Here is a 14,818-nt window from a genome sequence, read left to right as displayed (position 1 = left end):
GTTGACTAACTGAGACTTCACATCATACGCGACGACATACCAAGCTGACGCTTTTGCGAGGATTTTTTTCGTATTATCTGCAGAAACAGATTGTCTTCTACTTCTTCCCCAAACTCTTCATAAAAGTCTGCGCGTACCTTCTGTCTAATAAAGATCATTTTTCCATGGATGATTTTCTCTATCTCATATTTTTCATTTTGTAGATGACCTCGTGTCTTCTTTAGTTTCTGAATAACACCAGTAACAACTTCTGCTTCCGTTTCTATTCCGTATAGAGACATTAGTTGCAAGACTTTTTCATTGTACAGGTCATACGACAGATGTGCAGAATCTAGATACTTCTCGTATCCAGGATACATCATATCTCTGTCGACAATAAAGGCATCTTTGAGAAGGTCCATACTATATGTACGGTTGTGAGGTTGCTCCAACGATCTACTCTCGCGGTACAATTTTCCCAATATTTTTTTGGAAGTATATCTTGGTTTATCAGATTTCATCATAAAGTCTGGGTACTTTTCGGATCTTAGATCTGCAGTCATCTCTGGCACAGCCCCAGTCTTTGGAAAGTCCACGGCATCTGAGTGCTTCTTCGACAGTGTGATACATTCCTTACAGAAGATATTTTTCATGTCTGCATGAACAACGTGAGCATTTGCGATTACCCCGAGCTGGTCGTTTCGGATGTACTCCGATATAAATCCAGTGACATCTGACACTTGAACATTTCTCCACAACTTTGTTTTTATAGCATTTGGGAAGTCCATAGCGTCCTTGTTTTCTCCCGGAGGATGCATCGTCTTATCCCAGCAAACGAAGTACATGTCTCCGTCCAAGTCCGAACCAGACATCTCGTCTGGGTGTGGACGGGATCCTCTTTGAGGAAACACGATACAGTCCACTAGGTGATGAAGTCCCGGGACATCTACTGCTTGAAACTTACGTAGGTCACCAGGGTGAAAACAGGGGTTTTTGGCAACGACGACTTCGGCCTCTAGGATTTTGGTACCTTTGTAATTTATCCCGTCATGCTTTGTGAAGGAAATAAAGACTTGTCCGTAATCCAATATTCCCGTCTCGTCAATAGTCCCCATCATGATCCTCCCCTGGTCATAATCCACTTCAATCCTCGTTTTTCGGATCAACTCACCCAGTTTGCGTTTGTATATTGTCATTAATACTGACCTGAAAAACGCCTCGCCGGTGAAAGATATTCCTGCCCTCATCAGGTCTTTGTACTTCATCCCAATATTGACCTTTAAGTAAAAAGGAAAATGAACTTACATGCTGTTCTGATAAACGTAGAACGTCACGAACATCGCACACATCATAGAGAATTTTTGATATTTACATTCGAACAAATACGTTTGAATCCCAGAATGAAGTCGGGCAATCTCAATATATTAAAAAAGTAATTAAACGTCAAACGTGTTCTTAATGGGAGAATACACCTGAGTTGGTACAATTTTCTGCAAAAATATCTTCATACAATTTGGTGACCTGTGAGATAGCTTTCATTTCAATGTCACTTAAAAAAAGTATAACATTTTTGGCTTAACATGATAAGGAAAGTAAAGAGGTTTTTGATTAAACGGAATAAAAAATACTTCTAAGATACCTACCCTGAATTGAAGACAAAGTTAATTACCATCGGATTATACAATGCAAAAGGGAGGTTATCATGACAGGAATAATATACTGAACAAACATAAACAACGCACAAAGTTCCCCCCTGCAGTACACCTTAGCTGTAAGGAAATAATGGAATATTTGGTCAGGTATTACATCAAGAACGATCTCCCTTCTCAACAATCAACCCTAAAATCAGCCAAGCGTGACGTCGTCATTGTGTGACTTTTTGAGCTTCTTTAGTCGAAATCACGCGGCGTGATCAAGCTAAGCTGGAGTTTTTCAAACAAATAATCTCAACGGATACTCTAGGTTCAGTCATATTAATTTTCCACGTTGGCATTTTGATTTCGCCATTGACTGAGATGACACGCTTAACGCAAATTCAGAGGGGTAGAGCAATTGCGATGTTGATGAATGGTCATAGCCAAACTGCTGTCGCACGGCAGTTTGGTGTTAATCCATGTACAATTAACCGTCTCTGTACACTATTCCATGCTACTGGGTTAGTTTCCGATCGTCCCAGGAGCGGTCGTCCGCGTGTAACGACCGCACGACAAAACAGGGCGATTCGATTGCCGCACTTGCGCACAAATTCAAGACTGCTGTATAGACTGCGTCGCATACCTTAGGTACTCATGGCAGACCCATTGGTCCTCAAACTGCCAGGAACCGCTTGCGTGCCGAGAGAATCATTGCGCGCCGACCTTATGTCGGGCCACCTCTGACACCACGTAGATGCGCAGACATGGCCCGAATAGGTTTGGGATGCGTCGATGGAGGCGTGTGATGTTCGCCGACAAGTCTAGATTCTGTCTGTATCGCTCAGACGGAAGAAAATGGTATATCGCAGACGCGGTGAGCGTTTCGCCGACGCATGCGTGGTTGAACGCGATATATTCGATGGGGCTTCTGTAATGGTTTGGGGAGGCAATTCCCATGGAGTAAAATCCCCCTTAGTGGTCCTGGATCAAAACCTCAATGCCGTTCGATACAGAGACCAGATCCTCCAACCACATGTCCTACCACTTCTCAGACGTCATAACCTAATTTTCCAGCAAGACAATGCTTGACCGCATGTTGCCAGAGTCTGTCGTGATTTTCTCACTGCAAACAACGTTCAGCCTCTGGAATGGCCCCCATATAGCCCCGACATGTCTCCCATTGAGCATCTGTGGGTGAGCTGGACAGGCGTATTAGGAAACATCAAAAACCCCAACTAACCGCACCCAGTTGATCGCAGCATTAACACAAAAATGGAACAACATTCCCTTAAGACGAATAAATGTTCTAATGAATTCAATGCATAGGAGAATCCGTGCAGGAATTCGTGCAAAAGGTGCCCACACCCGGTACTGAAGTGTTATTTTGTTTTTCGCGGGTATCCCACTTCGAGTAACTTCTGATGACACGAGTGACGTCACAGACTTTTTTCTACAGTATTGTAAAGAGAAGACTTGTCTCTTCATATTGATATAAAATTTTGTACAAATTTCCCAAAATATCATAGGCTATTGATTGCATAATTTAATTGTGCGTTTCTTCTTTTGTTCAGTATACATGTAGAAAATTGGGGTTTGCTATGCTAGTTACAGAGAAGATATGGATAAAATCTCCTTTTCTTCAGGTTTTTCTCAAATGTGTGAATGAACAGTTTTCTATCTTCCATGTTGACCATACCATTTCTACTTCTCTTGATCTTTCTCAAATTCTACATGTATATGCATGTTTACCTTGGTCCCTTGTTAAAATACCCCTGGTCATAATAGGAATTCATCCCTCATTGACATCACTTCTAATTATGTAAGAATTTAATTTTTAGTTTTTTGCATTTTTCGTAAAAATTCTTATACAATAGCAGTTGTCATAGTGGCAAATGACATTACGAAGTTGCAGTTAATGTACAAGATTCCAACATGAGAGTGGGTAATAGTACCTGTAAGGAAACTGAAGAGCAACAGAGATAAAGGATCATCTTTTGTATATCTGATAAAGATCCTTTCCATTTGGGCGCCAAGGTCCTTTCAGTATTTCTTGTTTATATTATTTTAATACATTGTAACTTAAACCAACACATGGAATTGTGATACCTTGCATGTATTATAATATCTGGTATGACATAACAAAGAAAACGCGATGACGTCACTAATCCAGGACAAACGTTTTTTATTCAAATAGTCATGCAACATGTTACATGCTCTGTATCATCAAATATATTTTTCTTGATTTTCTCAATTGTTTTGTAAAAGCTTAAAACAGCTCACCTCCGCTAGTGCACGCATAGCCCTGTTGTTGTCTAATAACATGTCAGCCATGTTGAATAGCATCTTCTCCTGCAGAGTCAGGAACACTTGGTCTGGGACTCCAAGGTCAGTCATCAGAGTTATCACTTGTCTGTTTAAATGCAGCTGACCTGTCAATTTAATTAAATACACGTGTCTCTTACAGATTGCTAAATTTTAGATAAAATCTGATATATATTTATATTATTAATTAGAAACAGTATAATTAAGACAGGTAACTCATAATTAAACCTTTGAATCAACATACACTTGTGTATTTGATATATTGTATAATCATTCAATAAATGACATAGAAAAACGATTGAAAAATGGGGACATGTTAAATAACTCGTGCCCTGTCCGTGCCCGACCTCACAACCCATGGCATCTAATCGTCTAGCAAAGAAATTTCCTTAGCTACTACTACTACAAAACCTCACCTCCTTATAAAAGAAGGTTTGGATGTTGCACGGTCAACAGCCCGATACTCCCGACATAGTTATAGTGACGAACCGTCTATTGATGAGTACCTGTAGCGTAATATATAGATATTTATCACATTACTGTGTTATCCAGTGAATATACCCATGTCATATTTTTTTGCGTATTTACCTATATACTATGACCTATCAGCTCTGTGATTGGTTGTAAGTTTCAATTGATTCAATTGTAACGTGACATCTAGTACAAGTATATAATGCCACAGACTTACGCACTGGAGTCAAAATGGCGGCTTTTTACATTTCAAGGTTGCATACAAATTGTCGCTTTACACGAATAAATGCCAACAATCTTGATTTGATAGAAAGGATATTACACTCGTTTTCATATCATATAAAATGATGTAACTCGTCATGAATTTTTCATTTTAGCTCGCCAGAGCCTCGCTAAATTGAAAAATTCTTAAACTCGTTTCATAAATCTCATATGAAATGGAAACTCATAATATAATTCCTTAATAATACACCTACACATAAACATATTTCCACAAAAAAATAGTAGCACACAAACACAGTGTTCATAAATACAGTAGCACACAAGCACAGTCCTCATACATACATCAACACGCAATCATAGTTCCATAAAAAGTTTGTGAACAGTTTCTCACGTATTTGTAGCACACACAGTTCTTCACTAATACAGTAACAAAAACATATTTCCTCACAAATACAGGAACAGAAACATATTTCCTCACAACTGCAGTAACAAAACCATAGTTCCTCACAAATATAATATGAACATGGATACGAATTGTACAACTATTTTTACATATTAAACATAGTAGAATTACGGCATGTAGTTCATACCTTAGATGTTTGTACCAATATACACTAGTATAAACATTGTGTTCATTAATTGAATGACTAACATAGAAACACAAACGACGAAGGAAAACAATGTTATGACTTGTGTCACTGTTTTAACGTGAGTCCGAGGCCCGCACAGTGCGCTAGTCATAGAACTGTGCTTGTATATTTGTCAAGACTTACCTGGATGAGTTGTCTGTAAGATTTCAAGATTTTTGGAAGAGGACTCGAATTTACGCATGCTTTTTCGGATATGGATTAGCTCTGCATTGCCAAGGGTGGGATCCTGAGAAACAACGCCTTTACAGCCACCGTAACGGATCTGGAACGCGGAGGGCACCGGATCCATCAGCAAAGCACCTGCAACCTGAAATTAAGATAAAAGAATTGTCATAATGAAATAGAGTAAAAAAATAATATGACATGTATCTATGATACTCATAACGAGTATACAATTAATCAGTTGCTATACTATAAGAACTTTTCGTTAAACTATATGAGATTTAATCTTACTGTCTGAACGAGAGAGCACTGACAAATTGGTATTTTGAATGACCCTTGATTCATCTGATAACTTTTTAGGTCAGCTGAGTTTTGCTCAAGTGACCTATTCTAATCGCTTTCTGTCCGTCGTCGTCCGTTGTCCGTCGTCCGTCGTGCGTTGTTCGTATTTTTTTTACATTTTCAACTTCTTCTCAAGAACCAGTGGATGGATATTTTTTTCAAACTTGGTCAGAATCATCCTTGGTAGATGAGGCTACAAAATTGTAAAATTGGAATTCCTACCCCAACCCCTGGGGCCAGGGCGGGGCCCCAAATGGAAAATTAACCAATATTTCAATAAACTCAGAGGTACTACAGTCATTTACTCTGCATGGAAAGAAAGATCATCAGGGGCTTTACTTTGTAAATTGCAGCACCCCCGAGCTATTCGTTCTCCCTTTGGGAGGGGGTAAAATTTCTATAGTTTATATAGGGAAATAACACTTTTGGGTATATTTTGACAACTTTCTGTAGGAAATTATTTTTGCTTGGTGAGAATTATCCTTGGAAGAAGATGGTTTCAAATTGAAAAAATGAGATTCCTACCCCAATCCCTGGGGCAAGGGCGGGCCCCAAAGGGAAAATTAACCAATATTTCCAAAATTTTCTCCTCCAGACTCAGAGGTACTACATTCATTTTCTCTGCATGGAAAGAAAATCATCAGGGGCTTTATTTAAATCGTAAATTTCAGGACCTCCGAGCTATCCGTTCTCCCTTGGGGAGGGAGTTCAGTTTACTATAGTTTATATAGGGAAATAACACTTTTGGGTATATTTTATCAATTTTCAGCAGGATATTACTCAAACTTAGTCAGAATCATTGGTGAATGAGAGTATTACTTTGTAAAATTGAGATTCCTGCTCCCTCCCCAGGGGCTAGGGCGGGGCCCCAAAGGGAACATTTACCAATATTTTCAAATTCTTATCCTTTGATGACAAGTATTGTATTTCACTTAGCTTACATGCTGATTTCCACATCACATCTAAACAATAAAATAAAGCTACCAGTACCTATGATATAATTCAGGCGACCGCTAAGGCCCTTGGGCCTCTTGTTGTTATCTTATATTTCCTTTGACTATCTTAGAATATTTGATGATGAAATCATAAAAAATATACAAAATATAGTGTCCTTTTTTATGAAAAATAAAGGAAGATAATGTTTCGTTGGACGGACAGCTCTGACAAATTGGTATTCTGAATTACGCGTGATTTATCTTATAGTTCTTTTTTATCTTATATTTCCTTTGACTATCACAGAATGAATACATTAAAACAAAATATTCATGATACTTATAAATCAATTTGAGATATATTGTATACGAAATTCCCTTGTTCTTTCAGAAAAAAAGGAAAATTTAAACATGGCGAAAGGTAGAATATTTGATGATAAATAAATGATAAATAAAAGAAGATAATGTTTCTTTGAAAAATATATAAAAACAACAACAACTGAAATGTCCAATTCAGACAGAAGGCTTTAAAGATTCATGATTTTGATACTCAGATCATTTCAAGAATTATATAAAAACAAATACTGATATTACCTTTTTTGCCAAGGGCACTGATATCTTCCCAATACCGTCTGTGAAGCAGTATGATCTGGATTCGATGTCATCAATGTACTTCACGGAACCGTCATCTACATCTACCTCTACTGTAGCTCGAGACGCAGAGAAACATAAACCCATGCGCGACACGTACGTGGCAACACATCTCTCTTTTGTTAGATCCCCAGCCGCAAACCTGATGCTTTCTGCCGTCTTGCCGTTGTTAGGACAGAAGAACCACACTCCGTGTTCACGCAACTGGCTGTTAGAGCAAGCCAAGAACTCGTACTTCCTGTCACCAATTTTAAATCCAGCATCCATGAACTTGCGAAGTCGTTCTGTGATATTCTTTAGTCCTTCCGCCCGTGCAGCACTCAGTCTTGTAAAATCTTCATCACGGAACATCACCCGGATAAAGAAGTCGTCATCGTACTGGCGTATAATCCTGTTTTGGACAATCGGTTCTTTTGGGAGTGGGATCATGCGTGTTGGAGTAACGACTATTCGCCTAGTCATGGCAAAATGTGATGGGAGTTCGTCCCTTTTGTCTGCGACGCTTAAACTACCAAATTTGGCCATGCTGTTAGTCAGGACTCTTTCGAATTCGAAGAATTGACTGTTGTCTGCAATATTTGTCATGTCCTGGAATACCTCTGGAGTCAGGGTAGATTTTCGTTCCTCGAGCAACAGCAATGACTGTTGAGTGATAGAATCTGTCACTTTAAAGCCACACGAGAGTAGACATTCCCATGTATAATATAGATCGAATGTCCCGAACTCGAATCTGTTATTTAGATTTTCCTGTGGAGCTTTGACTAAAACATTGGCATATGATATGGAGAATCCGTGGCGTTTCAATCTTGCCACAACCATCCACATATCGGCTTGTGAAGAATGAGTTGTCTTCGTATCAGGAACATCTAAACAAAGAACTGATGTACAGCCAATGTCTATACTAGTGACGGACGTCAGGTGAATTAATCTTTTCTCTTCTGTTATTGCTATGCTATATGTTCGCCTCTTGGTTTGAGTTTTTTCCAAAAGTTTCGGTGGGTTTTTTAATCCAATGTTCAGGTGCCAGGCATCGTTGTCATAATGCGCTAACACAGTATCGCTTAACGTACTGTAGGGCATTTCCATGACTTCCTCAGGACCGTAGTCAAGTTTTCTGCTTATTGATAAAAGTCCATTGTCGTGTTCAAAAGTGACCTGCATTTTAGGGATCGACCAATGTTTGACAAATACTGTCGGTGATGTCATAGCGCCACCCGTCACTGTACTCAGGATACTACTGACAGATATTTGTTTGTTTGATATAGTGTAAGCTCTACGTTCTGCTGGTATTACCTCCATCCAAGCTAGTTGTTCAGAGTCTTCCTGGTAACGAAACCACGCCCGAAATAGCAATGTCTCAACCTCCTTTACAATTGAACCCTCGGGGAGATCGAGCGTGGACGCTAAACTTTGGTTACAATCACCAAAGCTTTTCTCGCCTAGCGAGAGGAACAAAAAATATAACTTTTTAAAATATACATGAACAAGTATAAACAAAAAATGTAATCGTAATGTCATTTTAAGAATTGTCATAAAGGAAAACAATGTGATAATACAAGTCTATAATGAAAATAATATACAGTATATTACAATATTAATGTTCTAGTGTGTGTCTTGTTTTGATAGCTACTCTCACACTTCATCCGTGATTTACAATCTTCATTTTGCATTACATATCAATTACAGAAATAAGCATTCATTGTTTGCGTCCATTCATTAAATAGTGTATTACTTAAGGACTCTCATACCACTGTTTGTTAATGTTTTATGAGGAACTGTGTTTGTGTGTTACTGTATTTTTGAGAACTGTGTGTGTTAATGTATGTGTTAGGTACTGTGTGTGTTAATGTATTTATAAAGTACTGCGTTTGTGTGCTACTATGTCTTTGTTGAAATATGATTTGTGTAACTGTATTTGTGAGAACTGTGTGTGTTAATGTATTTATAAAGTACTGTGTTTGTGTGCTACTATATCTTTGTTGAAATATGATTGTGTGTAACTGTATTTGTAAACAAGAGGCCCAGAGGGCCTGTATCGCTCATCTGATTATGTTTATAAATAATTGAAGTAAAGGTATAGCACTCCATGGTAGGTGCTGTAAGTACATATACATTTTCAGAAAGATCCATCCAGTACTTGAGATATAGCGAGAACAAACATCAAACAGAGCCCCACCCCTATGCCCTTAGGGGGGTCATACCCACCAATTATAACAAAATTGAGAACCCTTGGCCCAAGGATGCTCCAGACTAAATAAGGATAAAATCCCTTAATCTTGATGGTCGAAGAATGATTTTAAAGGTTTTACCTCTATTTCTCCTATTGGGCCCCGCCATTCTACCCCCACTCGCTGTTTATACGAAATTGAGTCCCTTTTGCCAAAGGATGCTCAAGACTAAATTAGGATAAACTCCCTAAATCCCTATGTTACAATGTAGAAGGATTATAAAGGTTTTACTTCTATTTCCCCTATTGGGCCCCGCCCCTCAGGTCCCAGGGGATCACACCCACTGTTTATACAAAATTGGTTCCTCTTTACCCAAGGATGCTCCACACCAAATATGGATCAAATCCTTTCTTTCCTTTCAGAAGAAGAAAGATTTTAAAGAATAATTTGCTATGTTTTTCTGTATTGGGTTCCGCCCCTCTGGCCCCTGGGAGGCCAGACCCATGNAGGCCCCTGGGAGGCCAGACCCATGGTTTTTACAAAATCGGTTCCCCTTCACCCAAGGATGCTTCAGACAAAATATGGAACAAATCCTTCATTCCTACAGAAGAAGAAGGATATTAAAGAATTTGCTATATTTCCCCTATTTGGCCCCGCTCCCAGGAGGGGCCAGACCCAACGTTTATACAAAATGTGTTCCCCTTCCCCCAAGGATGGTTCTGACCAAATATGGAACAAATCCTTTCATTCCTACAGAAGAAGAAGGATATTAAAGAATTTGCTATATTTCCCATATTGGGCCTCGTCCCTCAGCCCCCAGGAGGGCAAGACCCACTGTTTATACAAAATTGGTTCCCCCTCACCCAAGGATGCTCCACACCAAATATGGAACAAATTTTTTCATTCCCACAGAAGAAGAAGTATTTTAAAGAATAATTTGCTATGTTTCCCCTATTGATCCCCGCTCCTCAGCCCCCTGGAGGGCCAGACCCACTGTTTAAACAAAATGTGTTCCCCTTCCCCCAAGAATGGTTCTGACTAAATATGGAACACATCCTTTCATTCCTACAGAAGAAGGATATTAAAGAATTTGCTATATTCCCCCTATTGGGCCTCGTCCCTCAGCACCCAGGAGGGCAAGACCCACTGTTTATACAAAATTAGGTCCCCTTGGCCCAAGGATGCCCCAGACTAAATTAGGATAAAATCCCTTAATCCCTAAGGTACAAGACGGATTTTAAAGGTTTTACCTCTATTTCCGCTATTGGGCCCACCCCTCTGCACCCAGGGGGGCCACACCAACCACTTTTACAAAATTGAGTCCCCTAGGCCTAAGGATGCTCCAGACCAAATTTAGTCAAAATCTGCTTGGCCGTTCAGGGCAAGTAGCGTTTTAAAGGAAAAGTTGACGGACGGACGGACGACGGACGACGGACGACGGACGACAGACGCTGCGGTATGGCATAAGCTCACCATGGTCCTTCGGACCAGGTGAGCTAAAAAATGTGTTTGTTACTGTATTTGTGAGGAACTGTGTGTGTTAATGTATTTGTGGGGAACTGTGTTTGAGTGTTTCTCTACTTGAAAAGAACTTAATGTATTTGTGAGGAACTGTGTGTTACTGTATTTGTGAGGAACTGTGTTTGTGTGTTACTGTATTTGTGAGGAACTATGTGTTACTGTATTTGTGGGGTACTGTGTGTTACTGTATTTGTGAGGTACTGTCTTTGTGTGTTACTGTATTTGTGAGGAACTGTGTATGGTAATATATTTGAGAGGAAGCGTGTTTGAGTATTTTTTTTACTTGTGAAGAAGTGTGATTGTGTGCTACTGTATTTGTGAGGAACTGTGTGTGTTTATGTATTTGTGTGGACCTGTGTGTGTTAATGTATTTGTGAGGAACTGTATTTGTGCGTTTCTCTTTTTCCGAGATACTGTGTTTGCGTGTCAATGTATTTGTGAGGAACTGTGATTTGCGTTTATGTATTTGTGAGGAACTGTATTTGTGCGTTTCCCGTTTAGTGAAAAACTGTGTGTGTTACTGTATTTGCAAAATAACTGTGCTTGTGTGATTCTGAAATGAGGAGGAGCTGTGTTTGTTTGTTACTGTGTTAATTGCGAACTGTGTGTGTAACTGTATTTGTCAGGAACTATGGTTTTGTTGCTGCGTTTGTCAGGAACTATGGTTTTGTTGCTGCATTTGTGAGGAACTATGGTTTTGTTACTGTATTAGTGAAGAACTGTGTGTGCTACATATACGTGAGAAACTGTTCACAAAACTTTTGTGGAACTATGGTTGCGTGTTGATGTATTTATGAGGACTGTGCTTGTGTGCTAATGTATTTATGAATACTGTGTTTGTGTGCTTCTAGTTTTTTGTGGAAATATGATTATGTGTAGGTGTATTAGTAAGGAACTGTGTTTATGATTTACAGTTTTTGTGATGAACTGTGTTTGTTACTGTATTTGTGTGGAAATGTGTGTGTTAATGTATTTGTGAGAAACTGTGCGTGTGTGCTACTGAATTTATAAAAACTGTGTTTGTGTGCTACTGAATTTATGAGGAATTGTGATAATGTGCTTCTGTATTTGTGAGGAACTGTATTTGTGAATTATTTTCCATTCAATTTGCAGTAGAGAACTCGCCTTTTAAACGACTTTTTTTCACCGGATATTTAACGTAACCATCTGCCCCGATACACATTTTACACTAAAAGGACAGTATGAAGAATTTGGTTTCATGTAAAAGTATCTTTTTTGTCATAAATAAGTCGTAGTCCTGATAACAAAGATAATAACAGCTGCTTAATAAGGAATGATGCCTACCTTCTTCCTTTTCATTCTGCTTAACAACCCTGATGTTTGTTGGAAGTTTGCTATGAAGAAACATCCTTGCAGACCCTGTGTTTGACAAGTAGTGGAAGATGACGTCACACAACCCATGGTATGTGTGCTTTTGTTCATGTCTCTTACTCTGCGCTTTACCTTTCTTCTTGCTCTTAGTTCCAGCTGGTTTCGGATTCTCCGTCTTTGATGTTTGTTGGTCTTCATTATGGGGAGATGATGACATGTGGACCGTTTGATCGCCGGTCTTGTTTGCCGGCGGAGTTGGCACCTGTAGATCGTCGATTGTTTTCTCCTGCTGTGGAATTGACACCTGCGTTTGCTGCTGGGGATTATTTCCAGGTGGGTCGTTTAAATGTTTGTTGCTTTCTTTGTCCGGGGGTTCCATGTCATTTGCTTGGCCCTACGCTTGTGTCGTCACTTTTGCAGGCCTCGAAATAAACCTTGACTTATCCATCACCCTGATACACGGGGCTAGTCTCTAGTGTCCAACTGTGATTGCTGGATTCATGGGTTCATAGTGTGGCTTCCTGGTTCAACAAATCTGTCATGGAAAGAGAGGAGGAACGTTTGAATGATACAAATTGTAGAAAATATCCTATTATGGATTAACTTTCTATTTATTTAAGGTTATCGGGTGATAGCTACAATGGAACTGATAATGGTAAATTGAATAATCGGCGATGCTGATTATGATTAATTTACCCGAGTTCCATTGTAGTTACAAATGTATCGCCCTGAACTACATAGAAAGTTAATCCTTATATTTATTGTCTATTCCTTTAATATTACCTTTTTCGTGTTTTTCGGGTGCGTCTAATTACCCAATACTACCCAATACCACCCAATACTGCCCAATACCACCCAATACTACCCAATACTACCCCATACGACCCAGTTATGAACCAAATACTTCTTTATTACTGTGAAATATCACCTTTGTAGACGTTATTTACTTCCATCTGCCATATTTTATCGGAAAATAGGCGATTTGGTGCCGAAAACATCACCGAAGTGCCATGACTATGACCCAATACTACCCCATACGACCCAGTTATGAACCAAATACTTCTTTATTGCTGTGAAATATCACATTTCTTGAAGTTATTTACTTCTATATGTCACATTCTATCTGGAAATATGCGATTTGGTGCAGAAAAAATCACCGAAATGCCGTGACTAGGGGTTAGACGATTTACAGGAACGGGCAGGAACGGGCAGAAATCTATTAATTATTATATATACATTAATGAATATATGTATTGGATACATTTAAGTAATATATTAATAATAATATATGGCAAGACCCACTGTTTATACAAAATTGGTTCCCCTTCACCCAAGGATGCTCCACACCAAATATGGAACAATTTTTTTCATTCCCACAGAAGAAGAAGGATTTTAAAGAATAATTTGCTATGTTTCCCCTATTGAGCCCCGCTCCTCAGCCCCCTGGAGGGCCAGACCCATTGTTTATGCAAAATTTGTTCCCCTTCCCCCAAGAATGGTTCTGACCAAATATGGAACACATCCTTTCATTCCTACAGAAGAAGAAGGATTTTAAAGAATTTGCTATATTCCCCCTATTGGGCCCCGCCCCTCAGCCCCCTGGGGGACCAGACCCACCATTTATACAAAATTAGGTCCCCCCATTATATTTAATATGATTTGCATAATATACAGATTACTTTTTTTTTAAACAAGAGGCCCAATGTACCTGCATCGCTCACCTGGTATTAATCTCACACTTGTAACTTAAAAGGTGATCTTATATAAAGCTACAGATAAAATATCAGTATTAATGACTATAAGTCATTCAAAACAACCTGTTAAAAGATTTTAAATCATTTGACCCATGTGACTTTGATTTTCGAACAAGATCATTATGTTGAACAAACTTTAAAGCCTTTCATTTCAGCATGCAACTTGCCAAATATCACCATCCTAGACCTTTTGTTTAATGACATTAGGTCATTAACATATCTGACAAAATGTGACATTGAAAGTGAGTCAAGGTCATTTAAATGACTTGATAGCCCTTCATCCAAATATCAAAATTCTGGGCCTCATGGTAATTCAGAAAAAGTTGTTTAAAGATGTTAAACAAATTTGACCCCTGTGACCTTGAATATAAATAAAAAGTCATTCATGTGAATAAACTTGGTAACCCTTCATCCAAGCATGGTAATAGCCAGATATCAACATTCTGGGACTTTTGGTTATTCAAAAAAAGACATTTAAAGCTTTCAAACATATTTGACCAACCCATGTCATCTTAAATATAGATCATAGTCATTAAGTTTACAAACTTGGTAACCCTTCATCCAAGCATGCTAATGACAAAATATTATTATTCTGGGCTGCGTGGTTTTTCAGAGGATGTCGTTTAAAGATTTTAAATATATTTGACCCTTGTGACCTTGAATATAATTGAACATCAT

General features: G+C 38.8%; 1 protein-coding gene across 1 annotated transcript in view; it reads right to left on the bottom strand.

Annotated features, from left to right (window-relative positions):
* Window position 1: 1 nt before the first annotated feature.
* Window positions 2–14,818, bottom strand: part of LOC110455102 (probable RNA-dependent RNA polymerase 1) — a 20,926-nt gene continuing 6,109 nt past the window's right edge. Inside the window, exons 2-6 of the mRNA XM_021505045.1 lie at window positions 12,360–12,921; window positions 7,309–8,804; window positions 5,402–5,585; window positions 3,894–4,042; window positions 2–1,256 (exon numbers count right to left, since the gene is read on the bottom strand). Of these exons, the coding sequence (XP_021360720.1) occupies window positions 18–1,256; window positions 3,894–4,042; window positions 5,402–5,585; window positions 7,309–8,804; window positions 12,360–12,765 (3,474 nt within the window). The 5' untranslated portion in view covers window positions 12,766–12,921 and the 3' untranslated portion in view covers window positions 2–17. The remainder of the gene's footprint in view (window positions 1,257–3,893; window positions 4,043–5,401; window positions 5,586–7,308; window positions 8,805–12,359; window positions 12,922–14,818) is intronic.

This window comes from Mizuhopecten yessoensis, unplaced genomic scaffold, assembly GCF_002113885.1.
Source record: "Mizuhopecten yessoensis strain PY_sf001 unplaced genomic scaffold, ASM211388v2 scaffold8131, whole genome shotgun sequence".
NCBI lineage: Eukaryota > Metazoa > Mollusca > Bivalvia > Pectinida > Pectinidae > Mizuhopecten > Mizuhopecten yessoensis.
Note: the sequence above shows the minus strand (reverse complement) of the source record. Positions and strands in the feature narration are given on the sequence as shown.